General features: G+C 39.7%; 1 protein-coding gene across 2 annotated transcripts in view; it reads right to left on the minus strand.

Moving 5' to 3' along the window:
- Positions 1–21,166, minus strand: part of HABP4 (hyaluronan binding protein 4) — a 30,075-nt gene extending 8,909 nt beyond the window's left edge. Inside the window, exons 1-6 of one of the 2 annotated variants that reach the window (XM_032096091.1) lie at positions 20,723–21,166; positions 10,224–10,365; positions 9,203–9,364; positions 8,932–9,003; positions 7,106–7,189; positions 497–665 (exon numbers count right to left, since the gene is read on the minus strand). In XM_032096091.1, coding sequence (XP_031951982.1) covers positions 497–665; positions 7,106–7,189; positions 8,932–9,003; positions 9,203–9,364; positions 10,224–10,365; positions 20,723–21,008 — 915 coding nt within the window. In that variant the 5' untranslated portion in view covers positions 21,009–21,166. The remainder of the gene's footprint in view (positions 1–496; positions 666–7,105; positions 7,190–8,931; positions 9,004–9,202; positions 9,365–10,223; positions 10,366–20,722) is intronic. The other variant, XM_032096092.1, reaches the window with a different exon arrangement.
- Positions 21,167–21,685: the final 519 nt, after the last annotated feature.

The following is a 21,685-nucleotide window of genomic DNA, read 5'->3' on the forward strand; positions in this document are numbered from 1 at the left end:
TCAATCTAAGCAGTATCATGGAATAAAATCTAGGGGAAGTGGGGAGGGGGTGCACACTACAGCACCACAAGCTCTCTAGGGATAGTTCTAAGAAGCAGGACCCAAAGAAACCACACCCTAAAAAAAATTCATATTTCCAAGTGCACACTGAGATACATGCAGATGTATACTGGCAAGTAAGCTGAACAGTTTCACAAACCAAGTTTTTCTAGCAGCATCACCAGAGACTTATACAGGTGGCAGCAGCTAAGCCATAAGGTAGAACAACCTGATATATTACATATTTGCAGAGAAAATAGGGGTGATGATCTGAGACAAAAAGCTGAACACACAATTTAAAGCCAGTTTTGGGGCACATGTCATTACAGTGGTAAAGCTTAGATACTATTTTCTTGCCTATTCAGATTATACTAAAACTAGTAGAAAAAAAACAGACAGTTTCCTAACCCTGGGCAAAAAGGAGAGTTTACAACAGAATTCCTGAGGCAGTGCTTACATTGTCACAGTATTTTGACTTGTGAATCACCACTGCTTTGGAAGGAACAGTGGATTCTGGCTTCCGGATATTGAATTCAGGCTTTGGTCGATTCCGTTGCTGAAGATTTTTCCACTCATCTAATGTCATTTCTTGAACCACTTCTTCCATTGGCTCTCCTTCAGCAACTCTAGAAGTTCACAGGTTTTAAAGTAAAAAAACATTAGGTTGCAACATTCCAGGACAAACAAGAATACTCATCTCCAAAGTAAGGATACTAAACAAAACATTTAGAATGTTTCTTACCAAATTATTGTCATTAATTTCACTTACTCCCCACAGTAACTTTATGTGTGATAGTTTTACATCAATGTAACTTAGAGTATATACTTATGTACTGTTTGAAATTAGTCATATGAACAAACGCTGTCTGCAGCCTCTTGTATTAGTACTCATCCAGTCTCATCCTGAATTCAAGCACTTAGATTCTAGACAAAATCATTCTGCCTTTTGATCTGGCATATTCTTAACCCTACAGTTTAATAGTGGATCTACTCAGCAAATACAGCCATACTGAAAAAAAAGGCACACAGCAGTTTTAAAACACCCCAGTTGCATGGTTTCATCGCCTTGTACTGCACAATGATGAGATGAATTCATGTTTCAGTGTAGCTTTCAGTCATCAAAAAGATATGATGATCAGACCATGCCATCTTCCAGGTAATTAACATTTTCTTTGTGTATTTCACAAGATGCTTCCTTGAATTTTTTTTGTCAGATGTAGTAACAGACAAGCAGACAGCATTTATCACTTGGCAAAAGCAGATTAATCCTGATTAAATGAAAATGATTAAGTCACATTTTCATTTGTCATTAAGTGAAATAACAATATGTCCTAGAAAAATATATGAAATGTCAGAGGCTGCCTTGCATATTTTGAACTGTAAAGACAGAAGGTTTTATGTCTGTAAGATACACAGAGATAAGACAAGACACATAAGCAAAAAAAACCTTCTTTTCCACTCATCACTGCTTGAGTACTCTTCTGCCACTTTTCTGATGCTGATCATGACAGGCCTGCCCAGGACCAGCAGCTATTAGAACACTGCAGGTGTACATTTAATGATACCCACAGAAAGCCATTTCCTACTAACCAGCATCACATACAGGGAGCACAACTTACTCCATCACCATAACCATCTGCTGCATAAACAAGTCAAATACCATGACCTACAAGAAAACCCACACTGATTACTCCAAGACACTTGAGAAACCATTTCTCTCCTCACACAGAAAACTGCTATGCATTACAACAGCAGTTGAAGTTGACCAAGTATTTCCCTAACAATGACTTTTCTGGAAAGCCCTCTCATTAGAACCTGTCTACTGGGAGAGTTACGGATTTGGTTTTCCTCATTCGGTCATAGTTCCACAGTCCTACCAAATAATTATGATTTCCCCAATGTAAATATACACTTTATTAGGTGCAAGTAGGAAGTTTTTTATCATGGGAAGATGCAGAGTCAAATGACAACCAATGACTGTATTTTGTTTTTAAAGTTATACAAGCAGCCCATTGGATTGCACACATTTGTTGGGACAGTTCTGTACATTATAGGACTAACTTATATAGGAACAGGCCTGGTCCCTCTTCTTACCTGATCTTGCAGCAAAGCATTCATGTTTCTTGCCAGCCAAAATTAGACAGTATTTTTCTGAACACCCAGCACGACTATGAGAAGCAGAACCGAACACTACGGCAGCCCTGAATTTTGGTTCTAGGATTAACACAGTTCTAAATTCACTTCACAGAAGAGTAACAAATACAGAAGTCCTATACTACATGCCTGCTCTCTGACATGCCTTTATGCCCTGTTATTTTGACAATTCCAGCTTTATCAACCAGAAATTTAAGGTTAAAAGACTGGTCAGCAGTCGTAGTTCCACGCTCATTACAATCTGTTTAATTTTTTCCTAAGCCACTCTTCTCAGTAAATTGCATCTCTGAACTTTAGGAAGTCTTTTTTCTGCCTCTCCCATGAAGTCTTTACCACATTACAGAGACAATGTTTCTGTAATGTTTCTCTCTCGGCAAGAGCTGTAGAAAGATACAGAACTGATTGCAAAAAGTACTTGAGAACTAACTATTAATATCTTAATTTGCAAAAGAAAACCAAGAATGCAAGTGGGAGTTTAACAGTGTAAAGTAATATTTACTGCATTTTCTGTGGCACAAATATTGCACGAAAGAAGGGCAATAGTGCAAACAATAATACTGAATGGCTGACTAGTGGTATGAGATGCTAAAGCAACCCAGTGATTTGAGAACAAGCAACCAAAACAACAATCACCAGAAAGTCCCAAGAACAACTAGAAATACGTACACTCAGGCAAAAGTATCAGCCACCCAAACACAGAAAGAACCACTAACAAGGCAGGAGCTCTGAAGGAGGGACCCCAACTACCCAGACTGTGCAGGAGCATTGCAGTCAAGTATCCGTTCTTTCTTCAACATCATACTGTGTATGATAAGCAGCCACATCAACAGTTTTGTTTGGAACAGATGTTATTACTGGTAGGGTGGAACTAAATCTCAACTAAATAATGTCTTCTGTGTGGGAACAGGTGAGAAGTCCACAATAGCACTGCAAGGCAGAAGTCTAAAGCACAATGTACATGTGAAGCCTTTAAAGATGTGCAAAGGAAAATACATAATGCTGAAAAAATAAAAAATTTTGCATATCCATGACATTAAGGCAAGACATCCAGGAGGGAAAAAAGCCCTAACACAGCAGTTTCTATTTTCTAAGTATTAGAAAGACCATCAGGGGACCTTGAAATCTCTATTAGCAGAGTACATTAAAATCAACTAGACAGGTCTGAGAAGGCACAATTAAAATTGGTCATGCCTTGGGTCAGAAAGACCCTTTTCAGGTCTAAATTGCTATGATCATAAGATAACATGAGGACATTTGACCACAGAGCAACCTGACCTCTCAAAATAGCGAACAGAGCTATTGCTTTGAAAGGCACACATATATCAAAAACACCCACTTGCCAGTTCCAAAGGAAATACTTGTGGATTTACACTGCAAATATTTGGTTTTTTCAACTTCAAAATATGGTTTTGATTTTTACCGCAAAGGATGGTTTTAACTGCTAGGTTATTAGCAGTACAAATTTGTTTTAGGATGTCAGGCCTCCCAAGGCGAAACACCTATGAGTGAAGCACAGCAACAGGAACCTGCATATCACATTTTAGACAGAAACTCAATTGCAGCAAGTTATTTTGGGCACCAAGCCAGCATGGAAGTGCATTCTGTGCATTACTTTCTACCTTCTAACCTTACATAATTTTAATAACTGCTTGGTGTGCATTTTCATTAATCAAATTAGTAAGTTCCTTGGCACACCAGCAATTATGCTTACAAAACACTGCCAAACAACTAAGCACAACCTCTGGATGTGAAAAAACTGAATTCACAATGAAAGTCCTACCAAATCACCAAATGAGAGCCTTCAGTAATGGTTCCTACTCCTCAGTATTTTCAATAGATGACCATAACCCTTTAACTACGCCTTGATTACTGTGCACATAGTAAACAAAATACATTTTCTTTTTACCAGAAGAAAGGCAAATGGAAAGGAATGCCATTTAGCTCAGCTATTCAGCTATTATTTCCATATCTTTAGAAATAATGACAGCAGATCTCTCTCAGATCAGTTTTTGTATTATTCAGCTGCACAAAGCAAATGCTTAGCCAGCTTTTATCAAGAAGTCAATGACATGAAGCTTTCCCACTAAACATTATTCACAAGAGCATTATCATCGGATATAGAAAAATTTAAAGTTAAACAAGGTAAGACCAAACAACAATTATACAAACTTACTATGGAAGAAAAACACTGAATCAAGTACTTATGAAGCTCTGGCCTGATCTATGAACTTTATGTCACCATTAAACAACAACAGTGTCCAAACCGGCACAAACAAAAAAACAATAAATAACCAAACAACAACAAAACAAATAAACAAATTAGATAAACAGCTTAAAAAAAAAATCTTGAAGATAAGTTGTTAAAGCTTCCTATTATATAACCAAAATGATACACAGCTTCACCAAAAAGGAAGACTATTACGTGAGAAAAAAGTAAGAAAACCCCACAGATTAAATACAAGTTCTGCAAATACTTCTTTAGGAACAGGAATTGATTAGCCCATGTGCTGTACTGAATAAAAACAAAATATCTACCAATTTGAATTGGTCAACGAAGTCCATTGTTTGGACTGTAAGAAAAGTTTAAAAAGTTCAACAGAAAGCAGCTGTGAGGAAAGTTTATACTTCTGCACTACCTGTGTATTTTATACAGGGTTAAGGTTAGGTTTTGCTTCTGCAGCAAACAAACCCCCTGCTGGTAGCATGCAGTTTGGGATGATATAACTAGAGATAAACATTGTTGATACACTCAAGAAAATTTGAGGATATGGGAATAAACAACTCGATTTATATTATACAAGTATTAAAGAAACTCTTATCCTGCAATACTCTGCAAATAGAAGCTCAGGAATGGCAAAACAGAGTCCTAAAGACAAGACCCCATAAGTTACAGAAGCCCATAGAACCTCTTCTCCAGAGTTGCATAGAAATTAGCCAGTACCATGTCAGAAAGCTATATACCATCTTCATGCAGACAGGTTATTCCCAACTTCCAGGATTACATTTTTTTACTCAAAATTTTAAATGGAAACACAAGAAGAAAGAGAATTAGAGAAGAAACAAACCCAAGTCTTCAATTGCTTTCTCAATGCAAGCACACAACTGCAATAAAGCAGTAGAAAATGGTTTCCTTGCAGTCACTGCATTTTAGTGTCAAAATGAGAAAGACCCTAGCAGCAGCCCAAGCAAACACACAACCCTTTATAATATTGAGGCTGTAGCAAAAGCACAAGGTAGCCTAATTTGTGTTACCTGGACAGCAGGGGCAACCTAAGCAGTAAGACCTTTAAATACATCCTGAAGCTCAAACACCATATCCTACCAGCTTTTGCTTTTAAACGCTAAACAACAACAATTCCATCTTGTTAAGGTGCATGCCATACAACCATCCCTAATGACCTAGGCACTAGGGATTCACACAATGTCTCCTATTTTAAAATACAGGGGTCACCAAGGTAAGTGCAGTGAGATATATGTAACTCATGTTTCGTATATAGATTTGTAACCCTTCAGGACAGTGTTTATTGCACTGAAAAGAGCACACAGCGCACAATTTTGTACTTGTAGGTTACTTGCTTTTTTGAATCATTTTAATTTCAGCAGACTATTCCTAAATTAATCTTTTTTAAAAAAACACAAACAGGAGTAAAATCTCCAGAAAGGTTCCCAGTCTGACTGAACACCTAGTGCTCTCAAAGGAAGATGAAAGAATTAAAGATAACTGGCAGATTCTGCCAGAGGCCTTTTCCACTGTATATACTTCTCATGCCTTAAGCTCTACAAGGAACTGATATTGGGACATAGCAACAAAGAGCTTGAATTGAAGTAGAAACAAGTACAAGTGTGAAATAAGTAAAGGTACCAACAAGTGACAAAATAATTTTTTTTAAAAAGCTGAATAACTGTTCTCATATTTAGAGAACACAATGCATTTTTGACAGTGTACCTACACTGCCCATCTGATTTAAGTTAGCCTAAAATAATTTTTTCAGTCATACGTCATTCAAAGACGGATTTCTCTATGTGTATACACCTTTAGCTATATCTTAAAAGCTAACTTAAAATTAAAAGAATCAAAGCTGTATCAACTGTTACAGGGTTAAACAAACTGAACATATAAAACAGGTTTTGTAGTCTAGTTAGCTTTAAAATTAAGAAATGAACCCATATCACTAATATCTGGAGCCGCATCGTGATGTAAAAAAGGCTTCACAGCAACAAGAAGAGGTTGACGTACTGCACTGACCATCTTTCACTCATCTCACATGCTATTTAATTATTCTTTAAGTCTCTTACTTGGACAAAGACTGCCGAGTTATTTTTCTTAAGCCAGTGTTCATTTATTTGCTATGACACTGATTAGAATGAAAGCCAGAAGACAAAGGACAGATTTCTCTCTCAATTTCTCTACTTCTAAGGCTCACTGCATTTGCAGAAAGTTCTTCCAGGTTCTGCCACAGCCTCTCATGAATAGATGATATCTCCATGATATTAGTGATTGATGAATACAAACTCAGTATCTCAGTGTATTTTCGAAGTGTTTGTATGATTGTATCGCCAATACCTTTGAAAACCTTTTCTCAGAGAACATCAAAAAGCATGGTAGTTTTTACAAATTAGACAAGTTAAAAAGGTAAAACATAATATGTAGCTCCACCTTAAATTATCACCGAATCTTAGGAAGTTAAGCATCACTGTGCAATTAAATGCAATCTCCAACTGTATAAATCAAGCTTTAGTCAGAATTAGGGACATGTTTTCCACACTCGCACATACAAGACAAAGCTTTTCTATTTTTAATACATGCACTAGCAAAACTTTACACTTCAAGTGTGCCCCTCAACACAAGTACATCAGTAAAGAGTTAATGGTTTCCTTTGCATTTAGAACGAAAATATTTGTCTGACTGTACTTGCTCAGAGGCTCTCCTTCAGATGTCCCTGGCTGTTCAGGAGTTTCCACGGTCTCCTCCATAGGTGCAGTCTGTTCTGTCCCACTAAAACAGTAAGCAAACAAAACACACACAAAAAAAACAAAACAAAACCACAGTCTTCATGAGTCACACTGGAAAAAAAACCAAATCAATACATCACTTCTTTTTCCAGAATTCCTTGTTAAGGACGGAAAAAAAAAAAAAAAAGGAAAACTCTTTCATCATAAGCAGAAGGATGTACTAAGGGACAAGCCGAGCAACTAACAAAATGAGAAATATTAGGAAAATACAACTTTTATTTCCTTTAAACAAAAAAGTGAAAAGCACGTATGCAGATGAAAGTTCAATCATGAATACTAATCATTACATTGTAACACTGATGTTCAGGTTTGCCTTTTTGCTTCTTTTAAAGTTTGTATTTTCTGTAACATGGATTTTAATTCACTGTCAAATGACAGCAGTAACTTATCTTCATTCCACTAGCAGGCATACACATTTAAAATTTACACCTGTTAGCTTCAATGCATAATTAGCACAATTAGGGCACAAACATGCTTTTAGAATCCTTCAGAGCTTTAATTTTATGTCATTTCTACCACATCACAAGCAAACATTGATATAAGGTCTGATGCTACTGAACTGAAAAACAAACCACCAAACCTTAACTAGGGAGAAAATATATAAGGCCAATAAATACCTTGCAAGTTTATGCAGCCTTCCCTGATATCCTACAGAAGATAGTTTTCTGCTACCTAGTTTTGTACTATCAGTTCAGAACTATGTTAACCTAGCCAATCCTTTGAAAAGCCAGAGTACCTAACCAATCTATTCCTAATGTGAAATTCTGTAGAACGGAGAGAAGTTAGTAAAACGTTTCAGAAGAATTTGGAATATCAAGACCCAAAAATTCTTACACATCAAGGCTGTATTTTTCAAACTTTTAGCATGCTTGTCTGAATCCACTAAGTTTTAAAACTTAAGATTTTATTTTAGAACAAAATTTTATTTTAAAAGCATTTTTGTCAATGAATGTGTATGTGGACCAAGATACTTGCTGTAAGTTCAAAGCACTGCCTTTTCTCCATCCTTTATCAGCCTTCAATTAAAGAGTTCTAGAGGTATATGAGAATAAAAGTTACTGGAAAGAGTAACATATTGCTAGGTGCAGAGAATGGACAAAAGCCATCATAATCAGTGAGGTTTTACAAATATGAACAGAAACCAGTACCACTAAGAGATATACAGAATTGAATGGAAAATTCCTGATTTTTTTTTAACTTGAAGTGGCCATTAATCACTTTATGCTACTGATTTTCCTAGCACTTTAAAATGTACTTCAGTGGTACAGTCAGCTAAATATTACCTTCAGAGCCACACTGAATTGTACTACGGTTTTGCAACTCAGAAACTATCCGTAAAGATCAAGAAAAAAAGACTGGACTTTAAGCCCATTAACAGAGTTTGAATCTTACAATCAGCATTTTGGAGCAATTTCATTCAATACCAGAGTCCCACTTACTTGACTATTGAGAAAAGTAATAACTTATTTCCATTAAAAGACAACTCAGCTCCAGTCAAAAGATTCTGGCAGTCTTAAGTGAACAAACATCATCATGCCTTTGCTTCAATTTAATCTCACCATCATGAAGGAGCCAAGTTAAAAAACTGCAAAATTACATTAATTATGACAATAATAGAAAGCGATGCTTATAAATCTCAAAATGGACATGAAACAGATGAAAATGATGATCTAAGGTAGGCCACAGAAACATACGCTCTATGATGGGCACAAGTGTATGATGTACCTCATATCATCTTTAACTGTTCTGCAGTTGCGAGCTCCACCTCCACCCTTTTTGTCATCTGCTTTCACTCCTCTAGAGAGGAAAACAATTCTGTGAGTTTTAGAGGTTTTTTTCCTTTTTTTTTTTAGGACCTATAACTAAAACCGGTATTGACTTTTTGCCAGCCAACCAGGATATAGTAGAAGGGAACAGAATACCTAAAATACAGTACTGCAGTGCTGACTATTATTTACTTGTATACTAAGTGAGAAACAGCACACAGAACACTTACATTTTATCATTCCCACTTTGTCTTTCAAGTTCCCATTTTCCTCTTTGGTCAAAGCCATTGAAACTTCTGTTTAATCCACCACCTCTTCCTCTACCTCGCATTACACCTCTTCCTCCACCACGACCTCTTATTGGTCTTTCATAGTCTAATCTTTCCACTGGTCTAAAAAGAAGATAATTAGTCATTTTTGTTTTTATAGAACAGTTAACAAGAAAGAAAACAATAATATTATTATATTTCTGCAGCTGGGGGACACATCAGTACATAACAGCTACTGCACAATTTTTAGAGTGCATCTTTATGCAGCACACACTACAGCTGTTTTAGCTTCATCATTAAAAATGGACAAACTGAATTCTGGAGTAATTATTACAGCAAACAGGAACAGAAATATCAGCTGTTATTAACACTGAAAACATTACAGATATTAAACAAAAGATTATAAAACTGTCAAATCTTCACAACTTCATCATGCAATAGCTCCACCATCTAAACCCAGATTTATATGCAACTGCTAAAAATTTCAGACAACTTGTTAAATACCAACTGTTGTGGTGTAAAGTAAGAACAGCCACACTCTGAAGCAATAAAGGTTTAGGTGGAATTTTCTAGTACTTATGAAGAAAGCAAAATCAATATGCGTTCACTGTCCAAGCAGCAAGTTACAACTTGGAACTTCCACATGTTCTGCAAAGCTTGGTATGTGAGCTCAGAAACGAATATTATAAATGTGCTGCTGACTAGAGGGTGCATTTTCAGATCTTTCCATTTTTCATTTTGCCTTATATTTCTAACATTCAACAAAAATGCTCCAATTCAACCCCCAAGGAAGCTGAAACCACAGCTCTGACAGGCATGAAGTAAGTAGTCTTGTAACAAACCTGCACACTAACAAATGCAACCATGCCTTCAAGTCACATCTGGCTACTACATCTGTTTTAACGTGAACATTCCCTTCCCTCGCTCGTGTAGATACTCTGGGGGCGCGGGAGGGCCTTAGTTCTCCCTGCATGATACATACCGTTCCACTGTGAATTCCACTTGTCTTTGTGCTCCATAGGGACGGTATTCCCTGAAAGATGGTCTCCATTCAGTTTTGTCTTGTTTCGCCTCCGTGCCTCTGACTCCTTGTTGTTCTCCCCGCCTGGGTGCTCGCTTCGGGCCTACACAAACACACACGGATTACTGACAGCTCAATAGTAACACAGCCGCAGTTACCAAACTACTGACTGAAGTGAGTTGATTACACCTTACAGCGTTCAGATTTACTGTCTCCAATCCCAAATCCACTAAAATATTAAAAGCCCTTAAAGCTAATGTTGCCAGACACTGTTGGTTGAAAGACAAATACTTATTTTCCCTTCTGTATTGACGAATCTGAAAAATGCTATGGGTTTTGATATAGGTCCAAGACTTCCAGAAAAGATAATCTAAAGAAAAAATCTCATTTTGCTCACAAGTCACAGAAAAGGAGAAAAAAAACTGTTTCTCTCATGGTTTCAAGGATCTTAAAAGTGTAATACAGGATGAGTTGGAGAAGCTCCAGTGGAAAAGACTAACTGAAAGCTGCAAAAGCAATGACGGTGAGGGAAAGAGAAGGAACCCTTTCAGACAGGTGTTTATGGTGAAACAACACACCTCCTGCCAGATGAGCTCAATTTAGAAGTCTAAGCCTCCAGCTTCTCTAAGCTCATGGCCACGGTAGCAAACAAGCAGAGCAGGGTCACTTCCTCACACTGCTGTTCTATGACAGAAAGGACCATTCGCCAACACTAAAGGTCACCGAGTTCAGGTGGCAGAGACCCAAGCAATAAGTAGAAAGACTTCAACACCACTAATTCTAGAACATAAACATATTCCAAGAGAAACTATATTTAAGCTTTTTAGAATTTCTTTCAGCCATTGTTGAGGTTGAGGAGGACCGGGTTGGGCAGAATGAATGGAAAGAAATTGTGCATTATAATAGAATAAATTGAGGTTTTCCACTCAACCTGTATATATCTAGCAGAAGATTAAGGTTCTTTATGTGCTTCCTTTCCCATTTTCCCAAATTCTGTGCTCTATCTGGGACACAGTTCTCCAGAAGCAAGCAAGGCTTTCTGACTGCTAGGCCTCTATATTTAAACCAACACCTTTTTCAGCCAACAGTGTAACTCAACCAAGTAAGGAACAGAAAGACTGGTCTCAAACAAAACTGAGCTACTGTTTCCACAAGAAATACCTGTGGAACACTGAGCAGATAACTGAACTCAGTTTAGTGGACAAATGACCGTCCTGGCTACTGTGCCTCTGCTGCTAGCACATAGAGAGAAAAAAGGCTACTTTATGTCACAATATTAAAATGCAAATTAATTCATAGTGCCATTGAAATGCCCATATAAGAAGATTTCTGATCAAAGCTTAGGTGCTGAGGATGAAGTCAAACACCATTCATAAAGAGAAAACTTAAAAGAACTATCCACTTGGTGAATAAGTGGTAAAAAAAGATTTTTGTTATGCAGTAAGGACAGTCATATTTGTACAGAGAAGATAGTTTTATTTGTTGTGCAGAAGCAACTCCAGCTTTGCTTTTCTTTAAACTACAAGCCACTTGACACAATGCATTCCAGTAATTCTCTCTTCTCAAGGTTTGGAGTTACTCTATCCTTAAAGCAGTGAGCATATTTGCATTACCCAAATTATGATGTAATCTCTGAACAAAGGACAACTTTTGAAATCAGCTTCTGAGTAAGCTTTTCAAATCAGGAGGCTTTAACACAAAGCAAAATTATAAAAGATACAGAATTGTACACACTGTTGGGAAACATCCGCTCTACACACATCTCAACTACACTACCAACTATACAATTGTTAATTCCAAACTGGAATCTTGCTGTGGAAAAAAATGACTACTATTTCTGCCCTTATTTTAGTCATTTTGTTTGGATCTGAATGCACAACTGAATGCAACAGAAGACTATGTTTTTTATTAATTTTTGATCCTCTCATTGGCTATCAGAAGCATCAGTTATTCCAAATAGATTCCTTTGGCAAGAATGCAGTAGTCAGAGACACCCATCCCTACATACTTAGTATTAACCTCAATTTCACCACAAGATTCAAAGAGATCCTTAGAACTTGCAAAATAATGCCAAAAAAAAGAAGATGAAGAAGTGATTTTAAAAATATAGTGTCTGGTTCTATTACCCAGTACCTCTTAGAAGTACTTCAGAACAAGCTTCCTTGCCATGTATGTCAGTGTATTACATGTCAGCAGCACTGAGCACACTGGACAAAGTAGCCTGTTCTACTCCAATTTCAGTGCTGGGCTATTTCGCTTTGATCTAACAGGTGGCTCTAATTACTGCAGATGGATTTTAAACACTAGAAAGACTACTTTATACAGGTAATAAGTGCCACAAAAACATCTTTAACTGGTTTGACAAACCAGTCAACCCAGAAGTAGTGGATTAAAGCAGTATGCAGCATCTGTATCTCTCTAGCAGGACAAGTCACCCTCAGGGCAGGAGTTTGTGTGACCTGCTTGTGAATCAGTTCAAAAACCAGCCCAACTTTCAGCTCTGCATCTACCTAAGTTCAAACCAAACTGGAGCTTGGTAGCAGTGATAACATAAGCTATACAATTTTAATCCTCTGCTATGTGTACGTCCTAACACAGACTCAGTTTAATTTACAGCACTTTAAGGGCCACCTACTCTTTAGGGACAAAAAAACAAGGGAACAAAATCAAGACAAAGCATGAGCAATCTTGTATATCACTGACATAATACGTTAAAGAACTGGGCTACATCTACTGGAGGCCTTACAAACAATTCTGAAAACTGAAGATCACTCTTTCCTAGTTACCTAGTTTAATATCTCTTTAAATTGGTTTTTTTGTGTCTTAAAATTACATCTGTAACCTGTATTCACCTGAATGAGTGTCCCACGATTTTCCACATCACCACAGCTTCTCTGGCAGGTTACTGCAGCAGCCCAGTCTGTTGGCTAAGTTGCCTATCACTTTACTTTCTCAACTGAGAAAGCAGAAAAGAAATCTGATGCTTAAAGTGTTTCAACAGACCCAGCTTATTTTTTTCCCAGAAGAAGCAGCTGAGCTATTATTAGAGGGAAAGAATCTATATACTAAAATTACCAGTACTACTAGAACTACACAGTGCTAAAGAAAAAAAGCTCAGTTTTACAAGACATCTAAATCATACAGACCAAACATACTTAAGTAATTTTCACTTTCCCCACAATACTACTTTACTATTAGTATTAGTTCTGCTAACACTGCAGTACTTAGATAAGAAGACTTTCTAGAGAAGTATTTTTAATAAGTATGCACACAGAACTTGCAACTGGAAAAGCAGAACTTGTATTTTTAAGAACTGCATTGCTTGGTTTGCCGGACACTGGATATCTCTGTATTAACAGATGGATTTAAAACAATGCAGCAAAATCTAGCTGCCTTTCCAGTGTTGCTGTCTAGCTCTCAGCAAGTTTCTCTATCCATACCATCGATCCTCAAACAAGTGAGAATTTTACTTGGAAAGAGGTATTTCTCTGTGTTTTGTGGCTCTTCACTGGCCCCTACTGAGCGAGCGTGCTCTCGCCTTTTTTAAATTTTTAAAATTTTTTTGTAGAAAGCCTTGGCTTTAGACAAACACCACAAGGAGCCCAGCTTGCAACTATCAGTGAGTATAAGCTAAAGTAGAAACCTTGCTGTTTCTCCGACTCCCTAATGTAAGGGGCATTAGGATATGAGGGTGGCAGCTGGCCTGCAATCCACAAGCTGAGGGAGGTAACTGCCTGCAAAGAGCAAATGAGAATAAGAGTGCTTGCGGAAGGCTCACATTGACAGAAGACTCCTTAGCATACAAAGAGACCTCTTACAGGCCCAAGATAGGGAATTACATTTGTTCCCTGAATGGACAGACCTAATCATTATGGGAAGGAGTGTGATCACCAAAAGCTTACAAAAGGAACTAAAAATACCAGAAATACTGAAAACCATAGCCACAAAGCTGTGGAGTAAAATCAGCACTGATGTAGAACTGATAGCTTGGGCTTAATCCATAAACAAAACAAAAACCAAACAACCAACTCCCCCCCAAAAAACCAACAAACAAAAAAACACCCAACAAAACAAACAGAAAAAAGCCACAAAAAAACCCCACCCCCCCGAAATCTAATAACAAACCAAAAACAAACAAAAAAATAAAACAAAACAAAAACCACAAACAAACACCAAAAAAAACCAAAGGGAGGAAACCCCCACCAGCTTTGAAATACTATCCTTCTTCCCAGTATATTTCAAAAGGACAAAGTAGACCCAAAATAGGTCCAAGGCTATGGTAGAAATACCTTGACCAAACAAACCAACAAAGAAAACAACTGTGAGGAGTTTTTTAGGAACAGTACTGATGACCCCCAACTACCAGGGCTAGGGCAGTTAAGTAAACCATTGCAAGAAGTTACGAAGGCAGAGGAAGTGGAATTGGAGTCTGGAGAAAGAAGAGATATTCCAAGCTGTAAAAGGAATATTGGTTCTAGGTCACATAACTGTGTGTGTAACACAAAGTGAAACTGATTCTTAAACAACATGCTACAGAAACATTGCCCCCTCAAAACACCAATAGTTCTGAATTTTAGATCATTAATTTATTTACTATTACTTTAAAAGCATGTCACATTTGGAATTTAGCAACTTTACTATTTGTTCCTTCCAACTGTGAGCCACATCATGATTGTTGCAAGGTGTTTCACTCCAGCCAGCTATGGACAGATCTGTAAAATCAGCCTCTAGAGACCTCAGATCTTACACTGTTCACCAGTGGACCTTCATACTATATAAATGGAAAACAACACAGAGGCTATGCATTGGTGAGAAACTTTGAGGGACTTGAAACTGAACCTCTACACCCTTGGTGATAGCCCAAGAGGCCAAATTAATTGAGTTAGTAAGAGCAGCCTGGTGGTGACATGACCAGCAAGTGACTATTTATACTGATTCTTAATACGCTTTTGGAGTGTGTCATGCAATGGGTATGCTATGGAAAGAATGAGAGTCCCTCGCTTCAGCAGAAAATAATATTTCTGATGGATTTTAAATCCAAATTCTGTTGGTAGCCGTTAAGCTTTCAAGGGAAATTTCTGTAGTACACTCTCCAGCTCATACAAAAGGCTCCAACAAAATGCAAAAAAATAAAGCAAAATAAAATTACTCAAACTTGTAGTCAGGTAGGTTTATCATGTAAGTTTAGGAAGCAGTATACTTTGAGATATAATGCAATATCAGGAAATATCCCTCACCAACATCTAGGGTTGTCATGAACAGGACTAGTAATACCCAGGACCAGCCTCTTGGAGATCAGTGGTTGACCCAGTGTGCTAAATAAATGCAAAAAAAGCTTTGAGGAAAAAACCCACATGTTCAATGGTGTTACTGCAGTATTAATTACGGTAGTTTCACAAAAGTCCAAATAGAACCTAAATGGAAATGGTCATATACTGTCCTACTGTGCACTTATTTTGCTGTTAAAGCTTCAGGATATTATGCCTGTTACTTGTAATAACACTGTATTTGACATTATGGATAGCAGTTAAATGCTTTGAAAGACTTCATGAGTTCTTTCTGACATAATAGTGGGAAAGCTTAATAAAAACAAAGGGATGACTGTTGTAGACTGGGTTTAGTTAGCTGAATTCTTTTAACTGGATTCTTTTATCTAAGTAGTTTTGCTTAGCACAAGCAGACAAAGTGCTGAAGCTTTAGGCCACAAGCTGCAAACTTTCACCTTGAAATGCTGAATAAGTCTTGTACTACTGTTTAGCTGCAATGAAGGGAGGCTCTGAGACCAGTGCAAACTAGAAGATTGAGAAGTCATGGCTATCTTCAGAAGCTGCAACCCATCCAGGTAAAAACAGCTACAGAGAAAAAATGTGACAACGAACAAAAAGACCCCAAAACAAAAATCACCATCAGAGTAAGAGGTGCATGCAAGGTGTGTGAAGCGTGCAAAGAATAGGTGCGTAGGTTGTAAGGGTATAAAATCCCAGGTATATCTTTGTTCTGGGTTCCCCTACTGAGGCACCTAGCTTGAGCAGTCCCTACTGCAGTACCACACAATTATTAATGGTTTTTCCCCAGAAACTGGATGTCTGAGACTCAGCTGTGGGACACCTAGGGTGAATAAACTTCTTAAACAACTTATACACAGGCAACTAATCTTCCTTTACAACAAAACTTCATAACTGGAAATAGTGAAAGGCAATTCACACACTCAGGCTCTTATTTTGCTAAATATCAGACTGTAGCAGAATTATGACTCCAAAAACAATCTTACTTTCTCCTCTTTAAATCTGTCTGTCCATGTGATTCTAACACCAACTTCAAACAATCTTGTGAATTAAAGTATGGTTAATTACACAATTTGCAGAAGACTAACAGAGTGTCCCAGAATATTAAAAAAAAAAAGGCTTCAGTTATTGCAAGCAACACACCAAAGAGACACACGAAGTTAGACTCTGTCCTGTGGCATTTTGTTTTCATGTGTGCCAGTACTCGCTGAATTACAGAATTGCCTACCACAGCTTCCCTCTAGACAATCCTTATGACACTGTAGTTGAAAGAATACTATCGGGATAAACAACTTAAAAATAAGAAAATTACAGGCAGTCTAAGATAAAATTCCATAGAAACTTTCCATGCCATCTTAAAACCACAGCTACAAACTCAAAAACACAGTATTCAGGAACTATATATAAATGTTACCAGAGTCATGATATGTACATGAAAGAAGAAAACCTTTTACAAGTATTAGCAACAAAGGTTTAGAGATTTCAAAAGAACAGAGAGTATTACTGCATGATCAACAAATTTAATTTTCCTGGACTGGTAAAGAATGCAAGCTCTCCAACTGGGCCTTTTGAATAAAGAGCTGGCAAATGCAGTTTGGTCACTGTGGTAAGAATGAACCAAGTTAACATCAAGTGTTACAATTACAAGAGCTGCAATATCTACAACCAGCCTTTACCCAAACCCTCAGCTAATACAGTCTAAAAATCACAAAGCAACAGTCAGTAGAAGAGAAAATACACACATTTTAGGCCAAAGTACAAGTTTCGTAGGCAGCGAAATAGGAGTCAATTTTCTCCATAAAAAACAAAGCTTAAAAGTTGTCTCCTTACAGTTGTGTAATTTCATAATAAATAGTTTTGATTCTAAAGGTCAAAGTATTGCATTATCTGATAAAGTCCTCTCAGGAGGTTTGCTACAAATTGAAAATACCTCCAGAAATTTAGTAAAAACTGCTCTGAAAAATACAGTGAAGAACTATCTTTAAAAAATGGCTAACTTACAGAACTTTGTGACTAAACCTTCCAAACATTAAAACATAATACCACAAAAAATCTGACTACTGTAAAACTTCTTACATTGCAAGATAGAAGACTAGATGTGCTTTGAGCCTTTCTAAAGACCCTTTTTTACAGATTCAATATGCTCAAGAAATAATACTAGAATAAAACAAAAATCATTAAACTTAACAAGACTTTTTGTAGCCCAAACAAGCAAACATCCTAGTAATTAGATAAAACAGACTGGAGGAGTCCAAAGGAGGATTATGAAGATGATCAGGCTGCAGAACATCCAAAAGAAGTCTGTGAAGGTTATGAAAAGGCTGGTGAGACTGCCATACGAGGAAAGACTGAAGCAGCCATCTCTCTTCTCCCTGGACAAGGCTTCATATAAGCCACATCACAGTACCTCAGGTACCTGAAAGGCTACAATGATGAAGGCTCTCTTGACAAGGAGCCCCATGGAGGTAAGAGGATAAAGTGCAGGCAAGTTGCACAAGAAGAGATTTCATATGTGTTAGGAACTTCTTTCTGGTGCTACCTTTCACTAAAACAACCTTCTCAGGGTTAAGCCCCCATCACAGAAAGTTTTCAAAATGAAACTGGACAAGGTAGCAGATGATCTTCAAGGCTGCCTTTCCTAGGAAAAGTTGGACCAGACCATCCTTTGAGATCCCTTCCAACATGGGCCTTTCAACCCTGTTCTGTGATGAGATGATTCCAAGAACACTAGTATAATACAGTGAATTCCATCATTTCAACCATAATACCACCAAAATCTGATTCCGCTATTCAGATGGGTTTACACGCTAGTCTATACTGTTTAATTATTAATAAGTGGAATGAAGTTAGTGGTAGTTATGCGCAAAATCACGGCGAAAAAAACCCAGAAGTTTAGCAATTAGTTTAACAATTTAGTAATTTTAATCACTATTATTTATTTCCCCAAACAGAGGTGCACTCTTCTAGTAACACATCCACTATTAGAAGCTTTATACCAAACTGAGGGGGTACAAGGACATTCCACAGAGGTTGGTCATTCTCAGTTGCTAAGTTGATAGCCCCATGAATATTACATAAAATCCAGAAGTTTTCTGGTTGAACCCTATGTAACAAATCAACTTTGCATGGCCCAAATAAAGAGCTGACCCCCTCCCCTCCAAAAAACCACAAGATTTTTCTCTCAACATGCCATTTGCTTAACATTTGTCAGCTACACCAGTTACACCATCACTACCCTAACTCAGAGGTTCAGAGCAGACTTGCTAAGACATTCAAAGGAGGAACACACAGTCAAGACCAAGTCTTGACTATCCACACTGGTTTAGCATCTTATGCACTGTACTTTTACAGGCCTTCCTAACAAGCACAAGACAAACACACAAAATTCAGAACAGATGCTATGTTTAAAGAAGAAAGTGCATTTTTAAATATAGAAGAGAAATAATTGTTCTTACAATAGATCTTAATGCCCTTTTACTAAGGGTACTATAGTCAGCAGTCTTTTCTCCATTTTAAATTAGCAGGAAATTGAAACAAGGCACACATGCCCATTGTCTCTGTATGAGAAAATAGATTTCTTAACACCAAGGTTGCAGAGAATAGTCAAAGACACTCTACAGGGTATTGTATTGCCACAGAATTAAGATATGTATAGGCAAGCAGGAGGTAACGGATGGTCTTCACATACTACCACACTCCTGGTACTTTACTGATAACCACCAGTTTTTGCTCAAGAACTTTTTCATCAGAACTTGAGACTTTGCTGTTCATTGAGCAGACTCATTCAACTTCTGTTGATAACCACAGTAAAGTACCTTTAAATAAAATAAGCTGTTATAGTCTGAGTATTGGTCTTAGGGGAAGTGATCTCTGACAAAGTCATGTAACTGCAGAGAAACCTCAAAACGACTAGTTTCATATAACTGCCCAAAAAGACAGTGACAACTTGTTGATATCTTCCTCTACAAAGGTGCTCATTATCTAGCACATATTTAGCATTGAAAGGCTCTCTGCTCCACAAACTGCTACAACTGCATCAACTGCTTTTGCGAAGAGTGTAAGCCTAAGCAATAGAATTGGTAGCACTGGCAACAACTTGAGAGAGCAACAACCCCGATTCAAAGGCCTTTTCCTAGGGCATTAAAACACACAGTACAATTACTGTGAGTTTAACAAGAGCTTTTACTAGAGGAAGAAAATATCATAATAATAGATTACCTGTTAGGCTTCATTGCTGCATTGGAGAACAGGAATTTACAACTCAAGAGGGTGAAACTACAATCTTCTGTGCAGAGATTCTCAATACTTGGAAACAACCCGCCAGCTCTCAGATCCTTTAGATACTGAATCCAATAACCTGAAGCTCAATACCGGTAAGTCGTAACAATAACACCCACAAAGAGTCCTCCAAATGCAAGGAGCTATAGCCCAGCAAAGCCCCCAGCTGCAAAGAGGACTGTGACAGACATGCTGGTATAAAAGCCAACTGACTCCCTATTTCCTCAAGAATTATTACACGTCAAAACCCAGCAGCTGACCATTCCTGAACACCGTGCTGAAGAGTTACCCCAGGAAATAAGGTTTAATTCAAAGGCTGGTGCATCAATACAAGCTTGAGGCAAAATAAGCAGAGATTCCTGGACGCGTTAGAATCCTGAAGACACTGAAAGGCCAGAAAACACAGATACTGAGAAATCACGCCTGGAAACTTCAGGCACTGAAGGATACGGCCCAGAGTGACAAGCAATAAAAGGCAGCAACAGGGCTGCTAAACGTGCATGAAAGCTATAGATGCTGCAGCGTAGGACTTAATGCTCTTGCACTTGTCTCTTGGGGATATTGTTGAAGTTTTCATTTACACATCCAAAGGCCTCCTCGGCTGGTAGTGTTCCGCAACATCGTGTCGGGACCGTGCCCAGGCATCACTGCTTTCTCTTAAGGAGACCTTGAGGTGCGTTCACCACAACAACCCCACCTGGAACCGGGTTTTCTCAGCCCTGCCATGACACCGCTGCCCACGCCACACCGCGGCTGCCAAGAGGCCGGTGAAGCGCGGAGCCCGCGGCCACCCACGCCGCGCCGCAGGGCCCGCACCGGGCACCGCACCGCCGGGCACCTCCTTCCCAAAACCGGCCGCCGGTCCCGCCCGCCCCCGCCAGGGCGCTGTCCGTGTACCTGGCTGCGGCGGGGCCGCGGGCGCAGGGGAGCTCTCCGGCTGCCTCCGCTCCTTCTGGGTCTCCCTCCTGCCACCGCCAGCCCGGCCGCCGGGCACGGCTCTCCTGGAGGCCGCCGCCACCTCGTCGCGCTTCTTCCGCTGCTGCCGGCGGCGCTCGGCCTCACGCAGGATGTCGAAGGGGTCCGACTCATCGTCCAGGAGCTGGTAGAAGCGATTGGCGACGGAGCAGCCGAAGTTCTCCTGCATGACGGCAGCCACCGGGCTGCCCACCAGCCCCGTCATCATCCGCGCGGCAGCCTCTCCTCCCCCGACCACCCCTGCCCGCGTTCCGGCGGCCGTCGCCCTCTGCCGAGGCTGCCGCTGCCGCACGGGGCCGAAACAACGCGCACGCCGTGCGAGAGCGGCAGCGGCGGGGACCGGCCCTCCCGCCGCCCCAGCGCTCGCGGCCGCCGCACCTTCCGCAGCCCCGCCCCGAGCCGAGCCGCGACAGCCAATGGAACGCCACGCGCTCGCCGCCGCCACCGCCTATAAGCGCGGCCGGGCCCGCCCACCGCCGGCACGCGCGACCGGCGAGGAATAGAGCAGCCAATCCCGGCGCCAGGCTCTGCCCCGCCCCGCCCCGGGTACCTGGCTGCGGCCAATTAACGTGCAGCGCCGGCGCTGTCAATCACGCCCTCTGACCAATGCGATGCATCTCTCAATTATTCATGAGCGCGCGCCCCGCCCCCCCGGCGGCGCCGCAGCCGCGGCCGCGCCCTCGGCCGGCGCTCCTCGGGAGCGGCAGTGAGCGGGCGTGCGGCCCGGCGGGCGCAGGGCTTGGCGGGCGCACGGCCCCAGGCTGGGGACACTCTTCAGCGGCAAGCGCTTCGAATGTGGTGCCGTCACACAACGGTCTTTTAGTCTTTGGGGTCTTTTGGTACAACTTACATCCTCTAACAAGTGACACCAGTGGCAGAGGCGCT

This window comes from Corvus moneduloides, chromosome Z (genome assembly GCF_009650955.1).
Source record: "Corvus moneduloides isolate bCorMon1 chromosome Z, bCorMon1.pri, whole genome shotgun sequence".
In the NCBI taxonomy this organism is placed as follows: domain Eukaryota; kingdom Metazoa; phylum Chordata; class Aves; order Passeriformes; family Corvidae; genus Corvus; species Corvus moneduloides.